At 53.1% G+C, this 22,062-nt stretch overlaps 2 protein-coding genes across 5 annotated transcripts in view; both read right to left on the reverse strand.

Moving 5' to 3' along the window:
* The window catches only part of LOC116946479 (DNA (cytosine-5)-methyltransferase 3A-like), a 36,480-nt gene extending 32,659 nt beyond the window's left edge, over positions 1–3,821 (reverse strand). For all 4 annotated transcript variants that reach the window (XM_032961401.2, XM_032961400.2, XM_032961399.2 and 1 more), the window contains exon 1: positions 3,544–3,821. The gene's annotated coding sequence lies outside the window, so the exon portion shown is untranslated. The remainder of the gene's footprint in view (positions 1–3,543) is intronic.
* LOC142929214 (uncharacterized) lies at positions 1,360–20,871 on the reverse strand. The gene is made up of 5 exons (XM_076069964.1): positions 20,776–20,871; positions 12,223–12,422; positions 6,258–6,374; positions 3,706–4,975; positions 1,360–1,475 (listed from the first exon to the last, which is right to left on the reverse strand). Exons 2-5 carry the CDS (start codon positions 12,403–12,405, stop codon positions 1,360–1,362), a joined length of 1,686 nt encoding a protein of 561 aa, XP_075926079.1. The 5' UTR covers positions 12,406–12,422; positions 20,776–20,871.
* Positions 20,872–22,062: the final 1,191 nt, after the last annotated feature.

Consider the following 22,062-nt stretch of genomic DNA (forward strand, 5'->3'; position numbering starts at 1 on the left):
CCCACTGCCCCATCTGACTGCCCATTGCCCCATCTGCCTACCCCTGCTCCTGACAGCGCATTGCCCCATCTGCTCGCTGTTCCAACTGACTGCCCCCCACCAACCACCGTGGCTAACCGCAGTCTGCCCGCCCGCTCGCCTTGCCGTGCCCGGCCGCCTTGCCAGAGCCCTGCTCGGTTAACTCTCGTGACGGTCACCATGCTGCACCGATCCTCCCATGTACCCCACGTGTGTGTGTCCGTGCACTGTGACCCCCGCGGAGCGGCGGTGTAGCGGTTAGCGCGCTGCGCATCGAACCTGACGGCCCCGGTTCGATTCCCGCTCACGGCCAACACCGGTGACGATTATCTGAACCGGTTCTGGGCCTCCCCTAGGTCGACTCAGCCTCAAATGAGTACCCGGTGTGGTGTGTAAACATCGCCACTGGGGAGACAAAGGCGGCGGGGCGTGGTGCTGGCCACCCACCCCCTCGTGTGCCGTGTCGGGCTTCATAGGTGCTCGCTAACAGCACTTGCCCCTATAGTATTTAAGGCTATACGGGGGGTCTTTGTTTTTTTTACTGTGACCCCGCGGAGGATAGAGCACAGCGAGAGACTTTGAGCTGAACGTCGTCAGCGAGCCGAGAGAGCGGCAACAGTGAGGAGGTGTTGAAAGAGGAGGAGGGTTTAATGGGGGTGGATGAGTGGGGCAGGAGATGGAGGAAGGAGGGTTGAAGGTCTGGAGGAGAATGAGGATGAAGAACAGCAAGAAGATGGTGAGGATAAGGAGAATAATGAGGGTTGAAGCGTAGGGGGGGGGGGGGCAGGGAAGGAGCAGGGATGAGGCTAAGGAGGAGCACGATGGAGATGATGAGGGTGAGGAGATACCACCTCCACCCCTAAGCATTGCCATGACAACCGCTTCACAGTGAACCTCCCTCTCGCTCTGAGAGACGCGGTTACCGTGACGACCACAGCCACCGCACCCCCCCCCCCCCAACACGATGGGAGGGGGGGGGGGGTTCAACCCCTCCCCCCCCGCCCCCCACGACCGGCTGCATCACGTGGCGGCGTGGCTCACAGGGCAGACGAGCGAGCGGTGAGGGAGCGGTGAGCAGGCAGGGAGCTCGCTCCCAGAGCCCGTCACCATGGCGCCCGCTTGTGCCAACTTAACCCCTTCCTGCCACCAGCTTTCGCGTTGACTTTTGTTTATTCGATAAAAAAATGGCCTTTGTGAAATCAATAGTCATCATCATCATCAACAGCAGCAGCCATGGTCAATCCACTGCTGGATGAAGGCCTCCCCTCCCCCCCAAGCCGCTGCCACTTCCCACGAGCCTGCGACGTGACGATCCACCCAGAATCTGCACGCGAGCCGAGTTCAAACGCTCCGTCTCCTCGGTTGGACGCGCTCTGCGAAGCGCTCACTTCCCTTTGGCTGCCGCTCCGTGATTATTCTCGACCGCCGCCGGCCATCGCCCCTGCTAGCGACGCGCCCTGCCCACCACGGCCCACGTCGCACGGCAGTCTGAACAATGTCAGATTATTGACGGCGCAATTTCATTCACTCGCCGAGTCCCGGCGAGCCCTGCTGCTGAGGAAGTTTGGCCAATGCCGTCTTTAATGAGCGTCTCGTTTCGCGCGGATGGGATCCGGACTACCCAGAGAAAACCCGCCAGGCGTAGTTTGCTGCCCTTCCCCCGCGCTTCCGATGAGCACGGTTGGCTACATACGGTGCGAAAGAAGTTCAAAATACATACATACAAGAGATCCACACGGATGGTGACATGATCCCACTTGTTGTACTGTCCTTACTTGGCCGCTGTGCTGCCCAAAGAGTTTGGGAGTTATGCAAATCTGTGTAAGTGATGCACCAACCCACGATGTGCAAGCTCCGAATGATACACATCCTTCAAAACACCTACCCTACTCACTACAGAGGAAATTGTTCATATATGATTTGCATGTTTAGAAATAAAAACACATTAAGAGGGCCGTGATTGCAATACAAGGACATGAAGCTACATCGGGTGACACACCATGATAGATTTTGTGAGTTAGTCAACGATGATGGGTCATTAATAACCCTCCGCCACCCAACACAGCTAAACAGATTAAATTGTCACGTGGTGTATAGGCGTTTAACAACGCACAGATGATTATTATAATCACCCTGATCATTATTATCGCAGCTCACCGGTGAGTTGAAGAGCAATTCCCGTAACAATCTTCAAAACCGAGCTCAATCACCAATTCGCAATTCACGAAGAATATTATTTCTGCAAAAAAAATAAAAAAAATAACTTTCATCCAATCACGGACAGCTCTAACCACGAAGGCTACCTGCTGTGAAGGACGACGTGTAAATCACAGGTCGGTGCAACGTCGCACATCCCGACCTCGCCAAATCCTCAAAAGAACGTGAGCGGATCACCGTGCACCCGTAAACACGAACCATTTAAAATAGAATCTGTAAACTCCCCTAAATAGCAGCGTCAGAAGAAGTTCCGCGGGCCGCTCCCCTTGCGGCCTGCAGCTCGGTAACTAACTGTTGCTAAGCTTTATGGAACAGGCAAGCATTTGTCGCTGCATTCAGCCAAATTAATCATCCAAAATAAGTGGGAGGCAGCGATGGGGAGCAAAGTCATGGCGGTTTTTGATCTCCGAGCCAAATAGCCGTGGGTCTACATCAAATGCCGCCCGCTCGTATGTACGAAACTTGAACTTATTTCGCACCGTACATAGCCAACCGTGCTCACCGGAGGTGCGGGGGAAGGACGACAAACTAAAAACACAAAAAGCAGTGTTAAAGAAATTAGTTTTTAAGTCTAGATTTTAAAGCGCACAGCCCTCAGTGGCTTCCCGATATCTCTCGGCTCTGCTTGGGTTTTATTTAATCAAAACGAGCGAGACCCGTGCTCCCCGTTTTTAAACTCTCAAAATAAAAAGGATTCCAGTAGGCGTGAGGGAGGGAGGGAAGGGGAGGGTTTTGACCAATAAACTATGGAAAAAAATTTTTTTACTGAAATTTTTGTATTTCACTGAATTTTTGGCAAACAAAAATCCCAGGCGGGAGCGTTAACAGCGATGTCGGATCGACGGCCACGCAGAAAGCATCTCGTGTTGCAGCAGGGCTTGTTCGAAAGTGCTGCCCCACCACCACCACCGCTGCCGCATGTGCATGAGGCGTCAAACTGAAGGGATCTCAGAGGTAGCTTTGCGACATCTCCTTCGGCGAGGCCTTTCTTTGACACACAGGGTTGGCGCGCTGATCGCTACCGGAGTTCAAATTGGACACCCATATCGGACAATTAACGTTTCAGAAATTGTTTCAAACTCTGGGGTTTTAGGGCCTTATTCACATCTCAACGAGAGCGGATGAACCCCATGGCTTTGGCGATTTGCCTGGCTATCCGTGATGGGGACATCAGCACATTCCCACCACCACCACCACCACCACACAAAACCGGATGAAAATAAAACAGCAGAATCTTACCCCTCGGTGTTTGTACTAAAATAAAACCTAAATTAATCAAGAAGTGTGAGGAGAGGGCGGGGATCTCACCAGGGAGCGACGTGCGTTTGACGTCGATTCTCCTGCAGCCACCGCCGTTTCCTCCACCCCCTCCAACGCCTCCACCTCTTCTGCCACCTCCTCCGCCTCCAACGTCCCCTCCACCTCCTCTGCCACCTCTTCCACCACCTCCTCCAACACCTCCTCCTCCACCTCCTCTGCCAACTCCTCCGCCTCCAACGTCTCCTCCACCTCCTCCGCCACCTCTTCCACCACCTCCTCCACCTCCTCCAACGCCTCCTCCTCCACCTCCTCTGCCACCTCCTCCACCTCCAACGTCTCCTCCTCCGCCACCTCTTCTGCCACCTCCTCCAACGCCTCCTCCACCTCCTCTGCCAACTCCTCCGCCTCCAACGACTCCTCCACCTCCTCCGCCACCTCTTCCGCCACCTCCTCCACCTCCTCCGCCTGTTCCGCCACCTCTTCCACCACCTCCTCCTCCAGCCTCCGGCTCCAGTCGCAGCCGCAGTTCCGCCGCCTTCTTCCTGCGCTTCCCGGCATTGCCGTCGCCCCCCCCGCCGGCGTCGCCCTCGGCGGCCTCGGGCCCCAGTTCCTCGGCGCTCCTCTTCCCGCCCGTCTTCTCCGGTGGCCCGGCGACCCTCCCGCCCTTGCTCCTCGAGGCCCTGGCCGGCGGGCCCCTGGCCGCGCCGTCCGTCTCGCTCGACTTACCCGACACGGAGGGCCTCGCGCCGTCGTGCGGGCGCTCCCTCTTGGCTTTCCCATCCGGCCCGTAACCCCCTTCCTTGACTGCCGCCGCCGTCACCGCCGCCGCCGTCGCCTTCTCGGTTATTTTATCCCCGCCCTGGGTGCCTCCCGCGCTGCCGCTCTGAGCCCTTGGCTTCTGCGGCTTCTTGCCGACGTCTTGATTCCTCTTCGGCTTCTTGTTCGTCTCCTTGTCTTGTTTTCTGCTCTTCCCCGCCGCCGACGCCATTGAGGATCCCACCGCTTCGCGAGAGTCTCCGGAGGTCTTCCGCGCGTCGGGGGCACCCGCGCGACCACCGTCGTTGACATCGGCCTGACCGTGGTGGCCGGCCCCACCGCCACCATCACCGCCGCCGCTGCCGCGAGGCGGGACCTCGGCGTCTCCTCTGGAGTGCTGCGTTGGTGGGGGACCCAACTTCTTGGCTTCACGAGACGCCGCGGCCTTCCTGCCATCCCCCCCGGCATCCTGCTTCCTCATCTTCTTGATCGTGGCCTTGCCCAGATCCTTGTCCCCGTCGCCTCCCTGCTTGCTCCGCTTGTCTTTGCCCCTGGATTTGGTGCTGCTGGGCCCATCCTGAGCGCCGGTGGTCGGGGCTCTGCTGCCCGACGATGGCGAGGAGGAGGAGGAGGACGAGGAAGAGTTGGCCCGAGGGTGGTCCGCACCCCCCGGCGTCTTCCAGTTTCTCGGGTCGGTCCTTGTTTTCTGTTGGGAGTGGTGGGGCTGGTGGAAGGTGGGGGGTTGCACAGTGGCCGAGGGCGACACGACAGAAGGCTCAAGCACGCGTCAAGACGTTCCGCTCCGTCCGCTCGCTCGATTCCGAACGTCGTCCAGACCGGTGGCGTTCCCCCACCCGCCTGGCACCCTGCCTATCGCCGCCATCGGCCACCCCCCCCCCCCCTCGCGCGTTTCTTGCGAAGCTCGGCGTGGCTATATAAATAATAATAATAAACGCCGGGCACAGTTGCCGTCAGCGGCCTCCAGTGGCGCCGCCGGCCGATGATGTCACCGCGATGAGCAGCAGCTAAGCACCAGCGACGATTGCCACCAATGTGACGGCGAGGTAGAGGTCCCCGTGCCGATATAACCGTGGCCACGTGGGAGCCGGTCGCACAGCCCCAGCGATGCCCTCCCGTTCCTTCCGGCCCTGGAAAGGTTCAGTGTGGCGCAATAGTGAACGCGTGTGCATGTGCGGTAGGGTGGGGAGCGGTGGTGTATTGGTTAGCGCGCCGTGCTACAAACTTAGCAACCCGAGTTTGATTCCCGCTCATGGCCAACATCGGTGACGATTACCTGAACCGGTCCTGTACCTCCCGTAGGTCGACTCAGCATCAAATTATTACTTGGTGCTATGTATAAAAATCGCCACTGGGGAGACAAAGGCGGCCGGGCGTGGTGCTGGCCACCCACCCCCTCGTGTGCCGTGCCGGCCTTCATAGGTGCTCGCTAACAGCACTTGCCCCGACAGTCTGTTACAGGCTATACGGGGGATCTTTGTCTTTGTGCGCCTACCAGCATGCGTGCATTGACGCACATTGACACACCTATCACAGGGAATCCAAGTCGTCATCATCATTATCGTAATCACCATCATTAACATAATAATTATTCAACATCATCTGAACTGGAGTAGTCATTACCTGACACGGCTCGTGATTACAGCTTCTCCATGCAAACAGTGGGGTCTCAAGGAGTCTAACAGGGGACTCACGGGGTTTATCAGAGAGACCCATAGGGCTCCCATGAGAATTTCCAAAAGGTCTCACAGGGTGTCTTATATATGTACGTCGAACTTCTTTCGCACCGCACATAGCCGACCGTGTTAATCGGAGATGCGGGTGGTAACTGCAGGATTTCACGGGGGGGTGGGGGTGGTTCTGAGAGGGGTGGAATCTCATGGGATATCAGAGGATATCACAGGGGCCTCACAGGGATCTTTTAGGGGTATAACAGGGGTCTCATAAGGGATCTGGCAGGGAGCTGCTCTGTTTTCCGTGCCCCCCACCTCTTTCGCCTGCTTCTGCCCAATCTGCTTCCTCCTCTTCTTCTTTTTCAGGAGCTCCTCCTCCTCCTCGTCGTCATCGTCCTCCTCATCAAGCCAGGGCCCGACTCCACCGCCGTTCTGCATGTGGGGGGGGGGGCACGTCGTGGGCGACGCAACGCACACAACTCACACAATGCACGCAACGCACGCAACGCGCAGAGCCAAAGAGCAGCGTCGCCAACTCCATGCCTCCGACTCGCAGTCACGAATGTCGCTTGCGTGAAAACAAAACAAAAAAGACCCGGGCTCATTGTGAACTCCTGAAAGCGGAAGGTTGCCAAACGAAGCTCAAAACGTCGCAGGCTGCCCAAAAAAAAAACGCCACAAACTCAACAAATCCACTCGCATCTACGCTGACCCTATCGTACACTCACTTCATACTATACCATCCACCTTCACGCTACCCCCTTTCTACCAGCCTCGTCCACTATCACACTCCACCCATTCCTCCTTCAACCCCCTGCACCATCACCTCCTCCCCCTGCTGCCCGCATCTCATTCCTTTTCCAAACCCGTTCACCAACGGCCGCACTACCCCGCCCCCCCCTGCCCATCTTTCCCTTATTTTGCCATTTTTTACCGCCGCCGGCAAGCATTGTCAAGCGCCGTGGCGAAAGGCGCTTTATAAATCCAAAATAGAATACGGCGTTTTTTTTTTACGTGCAAGTTAACTCGTGCGGGGTCGTTAACACAATCCTGGGATCGATCCTTCCTAAGTCTGCGTCGACTCCTCATCGCAGAAAGTCGCCAGATTTTGCCGCCGGTCACTCTGACCCAAAATTTCGTCACTTCGGTGGGAAAAAAACAACGAAACGGTCGCCAAAACCCCGCCGACAAAAAAAAGAAAACGCTGGACTGAGCGGTGTCCACGACGAAAACCATTGCTCCTCACTCGCGAGGGCTTGACCTCCAACGACCTCCAACTATGGGCCGGTAGAACACAGGGCCAAAGGGCCAGTAGAACACAGGGCCAAAGCGCCAGTAGAACACAGGGCCAAAGGGCCGGTAGAACACAGGGCCAAAGCGCTGGTAGAACACAGGGCCAAAGCGCCAGTAGAACACAGGGCCAAAGCGCCAGTAGAACACAGGGCCAAAGGGCCGGTAGAACACAGGGCCAAAGCGCCGGTAGAACACAGGGCCAAAGGGCCGCTAGAACACAGGGCCAAAGGGCCGGTAGAACACAGGGCCAAAGGGCCGGTAGAACACAGGGCCAAAGGGCCGGTAGAACACAGGGCCAAAGGGCCGGTAGAACACAGGGCCAAAGAGCCGGTAGAACACAGGGCCAAAGCGCCGGTAGAACACAGGGCCAAAGCGCCAGTACAACACAGGGCCAAAGCGCCAGTAGAACACAGGGCCAAAGGGCCAGTAGAACACAGGGCCAAAGCGCCGGTAGAACACAGGGCCAAAGCGCCACAGCGGCTGCGGTGACCTCGTTTTAGGCTTGCCGGCGCAGATATCGGTGGATTTTTGGTGGTACACGTTCCAACGGCACTTGTGAAAGCTGTCGTTTCTGCGTGTTTATTTTCAAATTTTTTACAGCAACTCCACCCCCCGTAACGCAGTATCGCACAAATGCTCGACTGGTCGACAAAAAACGCTCGATCACTTACATATATATTTCTATATTTCTCTCAGAAGCGGTGACATCAGTTTGTCTGTCCTCGCTCCGGCTGGGAAATAAATAAATGAATGCCCCGATGATCCAAGCGAGCTCGGGGGGGGGGGGGGAGTGGGGGGGGGGTCTCGTCTCGTGCTTTTCATAGATAATGTTATAGGGTGAGAGGATAGCGCTGACGGATATAGTGTACAGGGGTCAGGGGGTTAGGAGATTGGGGATCATTGTTTGGGGGGATACTGGTACGATGTGGGCTAGGATCGTTGTGCCGAGTCAAAGTAAAAGGTTTGGGGGATAAGGCGGCACTCGAATTGTAAGTGTTGTGGGTTGACTCTCCAACACGCAACCGGTGGTGCTGTACTCGTCACGAATTGACCACGTTCTGTTCACGTGACAAAACCATACTAATTGGCTTTGGTCGGGTGGTGGCGGGTTTAACGACGTGTTTATGTTAACGCAATCTAACACAAAAAATAACCCTTATGAATAATTAGCATAGGGTTCGGGTCATGGTGAGGGTACGGTGAGGGTTAGATATTCGTTATCAGGGTAAGGTCAACTTAATTGTGGGAGTTGGGGGAAACGACCGCGGTTGGGGAAGGGTTAACGTGTAGTCCAACTTAGGGTAGGATCAGAGTAGGGTTAAGGTGGGGTTACGGTTAAGGGGGGTTAGAGTTACATTGGGGTTAGGGTCGGTTTAGGGTTCAGGTGGGGTTATCGTGAAGGTTTGTTGGTAGATAAGGTGGGGTTAAGGTGAAGGTGGGTTTAGAGTTAAGGTGGGTTTAGGGTTAAGGTGGGTTTATGGTTAAGGTGGGTTTAGGGTTAAGGTGGGTTTAGAGTTAAGGTGGGTTTAGAGTTAAGGTGGGTTTAGAGTTAAGGTGGGGTTAGGGTTAAGTTGGGTTTAGAGTTAAGGTGAGGTTAGGGATAAGGTGGGTTTAGAGTTAAGGTGGGGTTAGGGTTAAGGTGGGTTTAGAGTTAAGGTGGGGTTAGCGTTAAGGCGGGTTAAGGGTTAAGGTGGGTTTAGAGTTAAGGTGGGTTTTGGGTTAAGGTGAGGTTAGGGTTAAGGTGGGTTTAGAGTTAAGGTGGGTTTAAAGTTAAGGTGGGGTTAGCATTAAGGCGGGTTAAGGGTTAAGGTGGGTTTAGAGTTAAGGTGGGTTTATGGTTAAGGTGGGTTTAGAGTTAAGGTGTGTTTAGAGTTCAGGTGGGTTTAGGGTTAAGGTGGGTTTAGAGTTAAGGTGGGGTTAGGGTTAAGGTGGGTTTAGAGTTAACGTGGGTTTAGGGTTCAGGTGGGTTTAGAGTTAACGTGGGTTTAGAGTTAAGGTGAGGTTAGGGATAAGGTGGGTTTAGAGTTAAGGTGGGGTTAGGGTTAAGGTGGGTTTAGAGTTAAGGTGGGGTTAGCGTTAAGGCGGGTTAAGGGTTAAGGTGGGTTTAGAGTTAAGGTGGGGTTTGGGTTAAGGTGGGGTTAGGGTTAAGGTGGGGTAAGGGTTAAGGTGGGTTTAGAGTTAAGGTGGGATTAGAGTTAAGGTGGGTTTAGGGTTAAGGTGGGTTTAGGGTTAAGGTGGGTTTAGGTTTAAGGTGGGGTTAGGGTTAAGGTGGGTTTAGAGTTAAGGTGGGTTTAGAGTTAAGGTGGGTTTAGGCTTAAGGTGGGTTTAGAGTTAAGGTGGGTTTAGGGTTCTGGTGGGTTTAGGGTTCAGGTGGGTTTAGGGTTAAGGTGGGATAAGAGTTAAGGTGGGTTTAGGGTTCTGGTGGGTTTAGGGTTAAGGTGGGTTTAGGGTTAAGGTGAGTTTAGAGTTAAGGTGAGTTTAGAGTTATGGTGGGGTTAGAGTTAAGGCGGGTTTAGAGTTAAGGTGGGTTTAGAGTTAAGGTGGGTTTAGGGTTAAGGTGGGTTTAGAGTTAAGGTGGGGTAAGGGTTAAGGTGAGGTTTAGAGTTAAGGTAGGAATAGGGTTAAGGTGGGTTTAGAGTTAATGTGGGGTTAGGGTTAAGGTGCGTTTAGAGTTAAAGTGGGGTTAAGGTTAAGGCAAGTTTAGGGTTAAGGTGGGTTTAGAGTTAAGGTGGGTTTAGGGTTAAGGTGGGTTTAGGGTTCTGGTGGGTTTAGGGTTCAGGTGGGTTTAGGGTTAAGGTGGGTTTAGAGTTAAGGTGGGTTTAGGCTTCTGGTGTGTTTAGAGTTAAAGTGTCTTTAGGGTTAATGTGGGTTTAGAGTTAAGGTGGGTTTAGAGTTCTGGTGGGTTTAAAGTTAAGGTGGATTTAGAGTTAAGGTGGGTTTAGAGTTAAGGTGGGTTTAGGGTTTTGGTGGGTTTAGAGTTAAGGTGGGTTTAGAGTTAAGGTGGGTTTAGAGTTAAGGTGGGTTTAGGGTTAAGGTGGGTTTAGAGTTAAGGTGGGTTTACAGTTAAGGTAGGAATAGGGTTAGGTGGGTTTAGAGTTAATGTGGGTTTAGGGTTCTGGTGGGTTTAGAGTTAAGGTTCGGTTAGGGTTCTGGTGGGTTTAGAGTTAAGGTGGGTTTAGGGTTAAAGTGGGTTTAGGGTTCTGGTGGGTTTAGGGTTCTGGCGGGTTTAGGGTTCTGGTGGGTTTAGAGTTATGGTGAGTTTAGGGTTCTGGTGGGTTTAGAGTTAAGGTGGGTTTAGGGTTCTGGTGGGTTTAGAGTTAAGGTGGGTTTAGAGTTAAGGTGAGTTTAGGGTTAATGTGGGTTTAGAGTTAAGGTGGGTTTATGGTTCTGGTGGGTTTAGGGTTCTGGTGGGTTTAGGGTTCTGGTGGGTTTAGGGATCCCTGGTTTGAGTTCGCGAGCAGCTGCGCTCCCTCTGCCCAATGCCAAGTAGCATCAGCCACTGTACACCGCTACTGTACACAGCAGATTTTAAAAATCCTGAGCGTGCTGCACGGAGAGAGAAAGAGAGAGAGAGGAGTTTCCATGACGCGGAGACGCGAGAATTCCACTCACACAGCACACTCTCACACAGCACTCACTCACATAGCACTCACTCTCTCACATAGCACTCACTCACATAGCACTCGCACTCTCATAGCACTCTCACACATAGCACTCACTCACACATAGCACTCACTCACACAGCACTCACTCACATAGCACTCTCTCACATAGCACTCTCTCACATAGCACTCACTCTCACATAGCACTCTCTAAACATAGCACTCACTCTCACATAGCACTCTCTCACATAGCACTCTCTCTCACATAGCACTCACTCTCACATAGCACTCTCTAAACATAGCACTCTCTCTCACATAGCACTCTCACTCTCATAGCACTCTCTCACATAGCACTCTCTCACACAGCACTCTCTCACACAGCACTCTCTCTCTCACATAGCACACTCTCACATAGCACTCTCTCTCTCACATAGCACTCACTCTCACATAGCACTCACTCTCACATAGCACTCTCTCAGATAGCACTCTCTCTCTCACATAGCACACCCTCACATAGCACACTCTCACATAGCACTCTCTCTCTCTCTCACATAGCACTCACTCTCACATAGCACTCACTCTCACATAGCACTCACTCACATAGCACTCTCTCACACAGCACACTCTCACATAGCACTCTCTCTCACATAGCACACTCTCACATAGCACACACATAGCACACTCTCACACAGCACACACACAGCACTCACTCTCACATAGCACACTCTCACATAGCATGCTCACCCATAGCACACTCACTAATTGAACAAGTGGGTGGGTGAGAGGGCGGGTGAGTGAATGAGTGGCTGAGTATAAAATGAAATAAATCACGATGTTTCGTTCGCAACACAAGCGTCCGTAATCAGGTGAGAAAGCCCACCTAATGATGGACGCTTGTGTTGCGAAAGCACCAAAGATTCCTGCAGTAACGAAAGCTTCAAATCAAGATTGAGTGGTTGAGTGTGTGTGTTGTTGTTGTGACCTGCAGTGTGGTTGGTGGTGGTGGTGGTTGAACGGTGTGGTGGACGAGACGAAACAGCGCCTGTTAGACCCGGGTCCTCCACGTTGGTGGACGCATCAACAAAGTGAACAATGACCGTGGAGGCAGCAGCTATAGCAGAGCGACAGGGAGGCCACTGACCACCGACGAGTGAGCGAGCGACTGGAGGAAATCGACGAGTGGCCTGATCATCAATCACCCATTAAACTTGCCAACAACGTTGGACTAACGTTGTTGGCATGTTTTTGGAGCAGCTGACCCAACGTAGACCCAACGTTGGGCCAACGTTCGCATGTTGTTGGAGCAGCTGACCCAACGTTTGGTCAACGTTGAACCAACGTTGGCATGTTTTTTTCCGGCGCAACATGGGCGCCAGGTGTCTCACCTGCTGCATCGTTGGCTGAAGTCTTGGCGCCCCCGTCTCTTGCTTGGGGGCCCCCCCGGGCTCCGCCCCGGACCGGGCCCCCGTGACGCCCCCCACCCGGACCCCTCCAGGTTGGGCCCCCTTTGGCCCCGCCGCGGGGGCCCTCGCCTGGCTCCCCAGGGCGGCCCCCGTGCGGCCAGGCATGGCCCAGCCTTTCCGACCTGCTAATCACACCACCACCACCGAGCAGGGGGCAGTGTCAGATAGCGTACACTCCCCGCCCCCCACCATCAGGCTCCATTGGATGGGCGCCACGGTGCCTAGGAGATGTTAACTACCTCGCCTGGTATGCATGAGGCGTTGGGGGTTCGATCCCGACCCTGATGTCTGCTGTATATTTGGAGTCTACGTGTCTCTCTCTCTCATCATCATCACGGTGGCTAGGAGATGTTAACTACCTCGCCTGGTATGCAGGAGGTCGTGGGTTCGATCACGACCCTGATGCCTGCTGTATATTTGGAGTCTACGTGTCTCTCTCTCCCATCATCATCACGGTGGCTAGGAGATGTTAACTACCTCGCCTGGTATGCAGGAGGTCGTGGGTTCGATCCCGACCCTGATGCCTGCTGTATATTTGGAGTCTACGTGTCTCTCTCTCATCATTATCACGGTGGCTAGGAGATGTTAACTACCTCGCCTGGTATGCAGGAGGTCGTTGGTTCGATACCGACCCTGATGCCTGCTGTATATTCGGAGTTTGCGTTGTCTCTCTCCCCGTTGTCGCATGGATTTTTCTCCGGGTCCTCCGGGTTTTCCCTCCACATTTAGAATCATCATCACGCGTTTTAGAGTATGTTGGCTGCTATAAATGTCCACACGATAATGATAAGCCACTTTGTTGAGCTTATCATTCGTGATAGCCAGATCGCTTCTGAGCTACATAGCTCAGTAGGCCTTACCTTGTCAAATAACAATAGTTTAGTTGTATATATATTTACACAGGGTGCTTCAAAAACATGTTAACACTCACATGGGACTATCGTTTTTAATGGAAAAAGAACGAATAATACACTGTAACGTAATAACAAATGTAACGTTAATAGCTTTAAAAGTCAGAGTCTCCACTCGTTCGCCATCGTAGTCAACGCGTGCCTAGAATCTTCTCCAGATGGTCTCCAGAGGCCGGAGGAGGCAGCACATTCCTTGTGGTATTGTTGCAAATTTTCCAAAGTGTTCACATTTTTTTGAAGCACCCCCTGCATCATCTCTCACCACGATCCCGCTCATCGCCCAATTACTTCAGCCCCCTTCACAGATCCCCTCCCCCCCCACCACACACGGTACCGCAAAAGGTCCCCAACGTGTTCACACGACCACCACCATCACACGTGTACAACAACAACCACCACCACACGTGTACAACAACCATCACCGCCACACGTGTACAACAACCACCACCACACGTGGTACAACAACAACCACCACCACACGTGGTACAACAACCACCACCGCCACTTGACATGGCTCGCTGGAGGGTGTTGTGCGTGGAATGGAAATGAACGGGAATCGATCTTTGTGCTTAAACATCGACACGTTGGGTGTACAAAGACAAAGGTCCCCTTGTGTAGGGTTACACAGACTGATGGGTCAAGTGCTTGTTACAACCTATGAAGGCTAACGTGGAAGGAACGAAGGGATGGGGTGTGTGTTTCTATCACCACGCCCGGCCGCCTTTGTATCCCCCCTACTAAGATTTACACATCGCATCGGTGTACTGTACTCATTTTTTAAGGCTGAGTTGCCATAGATGAGTCCCTGGACCGGTTCTAATGAATCGCGAATCATGTTGACCATGGCCCGGAATCGAATTCGTGGTTCCTTAGCTCGGTGTGCAACACCGCATCCCACCCCCACCAACCGTGTGCGCGCACTTTCTTCCTGTGTATCTCTCCCCGTGTATCTCTCACCCCGTGTATCTCTCTCCCCATGCATCTCTCTCCCCATGTATCTCTCCCCGTGGATCTCTCTCCCCATGTATCTCTCTTTCCCCGTGTATCTCTCTTTCCCCGTGTATCTCTCTCCCCATGTGCAGTGAGGGGAAAAAGTATTTGATCCCCTGCTGATTTTGTACGTTTGCCCACTGACAAAGAAATGATCGGTCTATAATTTTAATGATAGGTTTATTTGAACAGTGAGAGACAGAATAACAACAACAAAATCCAGAAAAACGCATGTCAAAAATGTTATTAATTGATTTGCATTTTAATGAGGGAAATAAGTATTTGTCCCCTCTGCAAAACATGACTTAGTACTTGGTGGCAAAACCCTTGTTGGCAATCACAGAGGTCAGACGTTTCTTGTAGTTGGCCACCAGTTTTGCACACATCTTAGGAGGGATTTTGTCCCACTCCTCTTTGCAGATCTTCTCCAAGTCATTAAGGTTTCGAGGCTGACGTTTGGCAACTCGAACCTTCAGCTCCCTCCACAGATTTTCTATGGGATTAAGGTCTGGAGACTGGCTAGGCCACTCCAGGACCTTAATGTGCTTCTTCTTGAGCCACTCCTTTGTTGCCTTGGCTGTGTGTTTTGAGTCATTGTCATGCTGGAATACCCATCCATGACCCATTTTCAATGCCCTGGCTGAGGGAAGGAGGTTCTTACCCAAGATTTGACGGTACATGGCCCCGTCCATCGTCCCTTTGATGCGGTGAAGTTGCCCTGTCCCCTTAGCAGAAAAACACCCCCAAAGCATAATGTTCCACCTCCATGTTTGACGGTGGGGATGGTATTCTTGGGGTCATAGGCAGCATTCCTCCTCCTCCAAACACGGCGAGTTGAGTAGATGCCAAAGAGCTCCATTTTGGTCTCATCACACCACAACACTTTCACCCAGTTGTCCTCTGAATCATTCAGATGTTCATTGGTAAACTTCAGACGGGCATGTATATGTGCTTTCTTGAGCAGGGGGACCTTGCGGGCGCTGCAGGATTTCAGTCCTTCACGGCGTTGTGTGTTACCAATTGTTTTCTTGGTGACTATGGTCCCAGCTGCCTTGAGATCATTGACAAGATCCTCCCGTGTAGTTCTGGGCTGATTCCTCACCGTTCTCATGATCATTGCAACTCCACGAGGTGAGATTTTGCATGGAGCCCCAGGCCGAGGGAGATTGACAGTTCTTTTGTGTTTCTTCCATTTGCAAATAATCGCACCAACTGTTGTCACCTTCTCACCAAGCTGCTTGGCAATGGTCTTGTAGCCCATTCCAGCCTTGTGTAGGTCTACAATCTTGTCCCTGACATCCTTGGAGAGCTCTTTGGTCTTGGCCATCGAGGAGAGTTTGGAATCTGGTTGATTGATTGCTTCTGTGGACAGGTGTCTTTTATACAGGTAACAAGCTGAGATTAGGAACACTCCCGTTAAGAGTGTGCTCCTAATCTCAGCTCGTTACCTGTATAAAAGACACCTGGGAGCCAGAAATATTTCTGATTGAGAGGGGGTCAAATACTTATTTCCCTCGTTAAAATGCAAATCAATTTATAACATGTTTGACATGCGTTTTTCTGGATTTTTTTTGTTATTCTGTCTCCCACTGTTCAAATAAACCTACCATTAAAATTATAGACTGATCATTTCTTTGTCAGTGGGCAAACGTACAAAATCAGCAGGGGATCAAATACTTTTTTCCCTCACTGTATCTTTCTCTCCCCGTGTATCTCGTTCCCCGTGTATCTCTCCCCGTGTATATCTATCCCCGTGTATCTCTCCCCGTGTATCTCTCTCCGTGTATCTCTCCACGTGTATTTCTCTCCCCGTGTATTTCTCTCCCCGTGTATCTCTCTCCCCGTGTATCTCTCTCCCCGTGTATCTCTCTCCCCGTGTATCTCTCTCCCCGTGTATCTCTCTCCCCGTGTCTCTCTCTCCCCGTGTCTCTCTCTCCCCGTGTATCTATCTCCCTCATGTCTCTCTCTCTCCCCGTGTATCTCTCCGTGCATCTCTATCCCCGTGTATCTCTCTCCCCGTGTATCTCTCTCCTCGTGTATCTCTCTCCCCGTGTATCTCTCTCCCCGTGTATCTCTCTCCCCGTGTATCTCTCTCCCCGTGTATCTCTCTCCCCGTGTCTCTCTCTCCCCGTGTCTCTCTCTCCCCGTGTATCTATCTCCCTCATGTCTCTCTCTCTCCCCGTGTATCTCTCCGTGCATCTCTATCCCCGTGTATCTCTCTCCCCGTGTATCTCTCTCCTCGTGTATCTCTCTCCTCGTGTATCTCTCTCCCCGTGTATCTCTCTCCCCGTGTATCTCTCTCCCCATGTCTCTCTCTCCCCGTGTATCTCTCTCCCCATGTATCTCTCTCCCCGTGTATCTATCTCCCCGTGTATCTCTCTCCCCGTGTATCTCTCTCCCCGTGTATCTCTCTCCCCATGTCTCTCTCTCCCCGTGTATCTATCTCCCTCATGTCTCTCTCCCCGTGTATCTCTCCGTGCATCTCTATCCCCGTGTATCTCTCTCCCCGTGTATTTCTCTCCCTCATGTCTCTCTCCCAGTGTATATCTCTCTCCGTGTATCTCTCTCCGTGTATCTCTCTCCCCGTGTATCTTACTCCGTGTATCTCTCTCCCCTTGTATCCCTCTCCCCGTGTATCTCTCCCCCCGTGTATCTCTCTCCCCGTGTATCTCTCCGTGTATCTCTCCCCGTGTATCTCTCTCCCCGTGTATCTCTCCACGTGTATCTCTCTCCCCGTGTATCTCTCTCTGCGAGTGTATCTCTCCGTGTATCTCTCTCCCCGTGTATCTCCCTCCCAGTGTATCTCTCTCCCCGTGTATCTCTCCCCCTGTGTATTTCTCTCCCCGTGTATATCTCCCCCGTGTATCTCTCTCCCCGTATATCTCTCCCCGTATATCTCTCCCCCCGTGTATCTCTCTCCGCGTGCATCTCTCAGTGTATCTCTCCGTGTATCTCTCCCCCCGTGTATCTCTCTCCGTGCATCTCTCTCCCCGTGTATCTCTCTCCCCGTGTATCTCTCGCCGTGTCGCTCTCTCCCTCCCCGTGGCTCTCAGCGTCTACGAGGCGAGTGGGGATGTTTATTTAATTATTTGTCCGCCTCTTCTCCGCATCGCGACCTCACCGCGCACGCGCCGACTTCTTGGAATATCTGAGACACGGAGACACGGGGCACAACAAAGACACGGAGACACGGGGGACACGGGGCACAACATAGACACGGAGACACGGGGCACAACATAGACACGGAGACACGGGGCACAACATAGACACGGGGGACACGGGGCACAACAAAGACACGGAGACACGGGGGACACGGGGCACAACATAGACACGGAGACACGGGGGACACGGGGCACAACATAGACACGGAGACACGGGGCACAACAAAGACACGGAGACACGGGGGACACGGGGCACAACATAGACACGGAGACACGGAGACACGGGCGACACGCAGACACAGGGACACGGAGACACGGGGACAGAGATACAGAGACACCAGGAATACAGAGACACCGGGATACGACGACACGGGGGACACAGAGACACGGGGAATGGAGACATTGAGGACGCAGATACAGCAGAGACACTGAGATATAGACACCAGAAGATGGTGGTGGTGATGACAGTGATGATGATGGTGGTGACAGTGATGATGGTTGTGGTGACAGTGATGATGGTTGTGGTGATGACAGTGATGATGATGGTGGTGGTGATGACAGTGATGATTGGACGGTGAGATTGTAGCCAAGTGGTGAAGTGTAAGGTGATGATGTCGATGATGCTGATGATGATGTCAATGGTTACGATGATCGCGACTGTAGCGGCGGTGGTGGTGGTGGTGATGCTGATGATAACAACGATGATGATGAGTGATGCCGATGGTATTGCTGATGTTAAATCATGACGGTGATGTTGTTTACGATGATAACAAAAGTAATGCTTATTGTGATGATCATTATGATGTTGATCATGATAATGGTGTGTGGCTGATGATCATGGTAATAATAGTGATGATTGATGATGGTACTGTTGCTGTTGGTAATATTGCCTATGATCATGATGTTGCTGATGGTGATGTCGCATTGTCGCTCATGATGATGGTGTTGATGATGATGATGGTGTTGATGAAAATGATGTAGACGATGATGATGGTATTGCTGATGGAGACGATGATGATGGTCTTGATGAAAATGATGTAGACGATGTTAATGGTGTTGCTGATGATGTAGATGATGATGATGGTGTTGATGATGGAGACGATGGTGATGATGTTGCTGATGGAGACCACAATGATGTAGATGATGTTGCTGATAGATGATGTTGATGATGTTGATGATGTTGCTGATGATGATGGAGACGATGGTAATTATGTTGCTGATGGAAACGACGATGATGTAGATGATGTTGCTGATGATGATGGATGATGTAGATGATGATGGATGATGTAGATGATGTTGATGATGTAAATGATGATGGATGATGTAGATGATGTTGATGATGTAGATGATGTAGATGATGTAGATGATGTAGATGATGATGGATGATGTAGATGATGTAGATGATGTTGCTGATGTAGATGATGTTGCTGATGGATGATGAAAATGATGATGATGATGTAGATGATGTTGATGATGATGGATGATGTAGATGCTGATGATGATGGATGATGTAGATGTTGATGATGATGGATGATGTAGATGTTGATGATGATGGATGATGTAGATGATGATGGATGATGTAGATGTTGATGATGGATGATGTAGATGATGATGGTGTTGATGATGATGATGTTGCTGATGGATGATCGTAATCATTCTCTCTCCTACACTGGGACCCGTGAAGCGGCACGAGAGGAGCCGGGATCACGTGACTCGCGCCCGCGTCTCCAATGACCAATGGGGGGAGGGGGGACTGGAGGGGAGGGAGAGTAGGATGTGAGGGATATGAGAGGGAGGGAGGAGGATGGAGGGAGGGGGTGGTGGGGGCGGAAGAGATTGGAGGGAAGGATAGGAGTAGGGGAGGCGAGGGAGAGGAGGGGAGTGGGCGATAAGAGGAGAGGTGGGAGCCAGAGGGGAGGAGGGTTGGAGGTTAGGGGAGCAGGAGGGGAAGCGGCGGAGGGGGGAGGGTGAAGGGGAGGGAGGAGGAGGCGTGGAAACTTGCGAGCGCCACGGAGCGCAGAGAGGAGCGACTTGGCCCACTCCTCCCCCGAGGGTTGACAGCTCGAGAAGCCCAGGAATGAGTCTCGCATAAACGACTCCACCCTCGCTCCCATCTCTATGTCTGATACCCCCCCCTCTCTCTCTCCCCCTCATTATACCCTCCCCCTCTCTCCCGTCTCACTGTCTGTTGCATTCTACCCCCCCCCCCACTCGACTTCCCGCCCTCTCGTCCATACGCTCTCCCCCCTCCCGTCTCTCTCACCCTCTCTCTCCTCTGCCCATCTCTCTCCTCTGCCCGTCTCTCTCCCTCTCACCCTCGATCTTCTCTGCCCCCCGTCTCTCTCTCTTCTCTGCCCCCCGTCTCTCTCTCTCTCTTCTCTGCCTCCCGTCTCTCTCTCTCTCTCTGCCCCCCGTCCCTCTCTCACCCTCTCTTTTATCTGCTCCCGTCTCTCTCTCTCTCTTCTCTGCCCATCTCTCTCCCTCTCTCTTCTCTGCCCCCCCCCCCCCCGTCTCTCTATCCCTGTCTCTTCTCTGCCCATCTCTCTCGGTCTCCGTCTCCCTGCAGACTCCCACACAGAGCCCCCACAGAGCCCCCACAGAACCCACACAGAGCCCCCTCCCCCCGCTCGCTACTCGCGCGGAGCCGTGGCCTCAACCGCCATCATCACCATCACCAACATCATCACCATCACCAACATCATCACCAACATCATCACCATCATCACCATAACCAACATAATCATCATCACCGACACCGTCATAATCACCATCATCACCATCACCCTCGCCAACACCATAATCCTCAGGAACACCGTCATCACCTCCTATATCACCATCAGCTCCATCACCAACATCAATACCATCATAATCATCATCATCATCATATCATCACTACCCCATGCGCAGGTGTGGTACACGTAACGTGGTACATGTAACCCTTTACCCACCGTGGTACACGCCATGTACACGTGCCATGGCACACCCACCGTGGTACACGCCATGTACTCGTGCCATGGCACACCCACCGTGGTACGCGCACCGTAGCACACGTACCGTGGTTACGCACAACCGTGCTGCACGTACCCTGTTGGTACGCGTGACGGCTATATCCACCGTGGCACACGCACCGCTACACCCACCGTGGTAGGCGAACCGTGGTACACGTACCCTGTGGTTACGCGCACCGTGGCCGAGTGACTGCTGCATTATACAATGAGTTACGTAACAGCCCTCGCTCGCCCTGCCCGCGTCTCCGCGTGAAACTTGCTCGGCTACAATTGACTCGGGTCCCGCTCCCAGGACCCGGTCCCAGGGTTCCCAGCTCCAGGTCACCCAGGTCCGAGTCCCCCAGGCCGGGGTCCCCTTTGAGCGAGCCCCGTTCTCGGGAGCCGCACGGGGCGAAGCGAACTCACCCGGTGGCGAAGCCGAGGCGTCCAGCCTCCCTCTCTCATGCGCTCTCCCTCCTCTCTCTCTCTCCTCTCCCCCTCCCTTTCCCACTCTCTCCCTCCTCTCTATCCTCTCCCCCTCCCTTTTCCCACTCTCTCTCTCCCCGCCTCCCTCTACCCCCCCTCCCTCCATCCGTCCATTCCCTTCCCTCGTCTCTCCGTACCCCGTTACTCCCTCCTCCTCTTCTCCTCCCTCTCTCCGCCTCCACCCGCTTCTCTCCTCTGCGGATCTGCGTGACTCGAGCTCCCTCTACCCCGCGTTGCTTGCAGTGACGGGAAAAAATATCGCGCGCGGCGCTGTTCCGACTTGGCAGTGGTGGTCGGGAGCGGATGACACCAAGTCGCGGACCAAGATGCGGGCGCGCGGACCACAGCTTCCCCAAACCCCCTCACCGCACGTCCTGCTCTTGACAGCACAGGACACAGAGCAGTCTCGCACGACGAGCGTCTGAACCCTCTCGGATGCATCCCACCGCACCGTTCTCGAAGCAAGGTCGCACTCACGATTTGGGTTGTTAGCAGTCGTCGTTGCCATCGCGGAGGACCGCGGGTGTTGTAAATCAATACCACAGATATCCAGCACGAACACAACTCGGTTCATCAACCGGTAAAAGGCCGACTAGACTCTAACCCGAACCAGGCACACTCTGGGCCAATCGATGCCGGGTTCCGTCCACCGTTGCTCCGTGTATCGGGCGGTTGCACGGTGGCCACAACACCCCGACTCGTTACGCCCTTGTCGGAGTGGATGCAACAAACACGACTGTGCATGAAGGTCGAAGGCCAGACGATTGGCCCGGCGAGACTGTAAATAGCGCAGATGCCAACGCTGCTGCTGCGTTGGCAGTGGTGCAACAAGCACAATCAACGGACAAAACCTCAGCACACGATTCGTAATTAACACCGCATGGCTTAAAAGTGACAACACTGAAAATAGGTGTCGTCTCAGACAATGCTCAATCTTCAAATGAAGTCGATAAAGCACATGCATAAAACAATAACTTCATACGTGACGAAGGTCCATGGTCCGAAACGTCTGCTCATGTATACGATTTTACCGTAAACGGCGATCGTGACGCACGATCCTCACGAACCAGCGTCTCATTCATCCACTCATGGGAAGGCCCCAGGCCCTTTGAGACAGTGACGAGAGGCGATGGGAAGCCAGGGGACGCGAGAGGGTCCCTGTGGTGTTTAAATGTCGATTACGACCACTGCTGAATTTCAGCTGGAAGTCACGGGTTTTTTTTTCCT

The sequence above is a fragment of the Petromyzon marinus genome, chromosome 27, assembly GCF_048934315.1.
Source record: "Petromyzon marinus isolate PM22_M1 ecotype Great Lakes invasive population chromosome 27, UKy_Petmar_22M1.pri1.0, whole genome shotgun sequence".
Taxonomy (NCBI): domain Eukaryota; kingdom Metazoa; phylum Chordata; class Hyperoartia; order Petromyzontiformes; family Petromyzontidae; genus Petromyzon; species Petromyzon marinus.

What these genes read in the sequence shown, in the direction of transcription:
- LOC142929214 (XM_076069964.1), bottom strand. Translation starts at nt 12,405, where the DNA reads ATGCCTGGCCGCACGGGGGCCGCCCTGGGGAGCCAGGCGAGGGCCCCC. An exon ending in GGCAGAAGCAGGCGAAAGAG is followed by an intron (nt 4,976 to 6,257) that starts GTGGGGGGCACG and finishes ACCTTCCACCAG; the next exon opens with CCCCACCACTCCCAACAGAA. An exon ending in CGGAGGAGTTGGCAGAGGAG is followed by an intron (nt 1,476 to 3,705) that starts GTGGAGGAGGAG and finishes CGTGGTGGGCAG; the next exon opens with GGCGCGTCGCTAGCAGGGGC.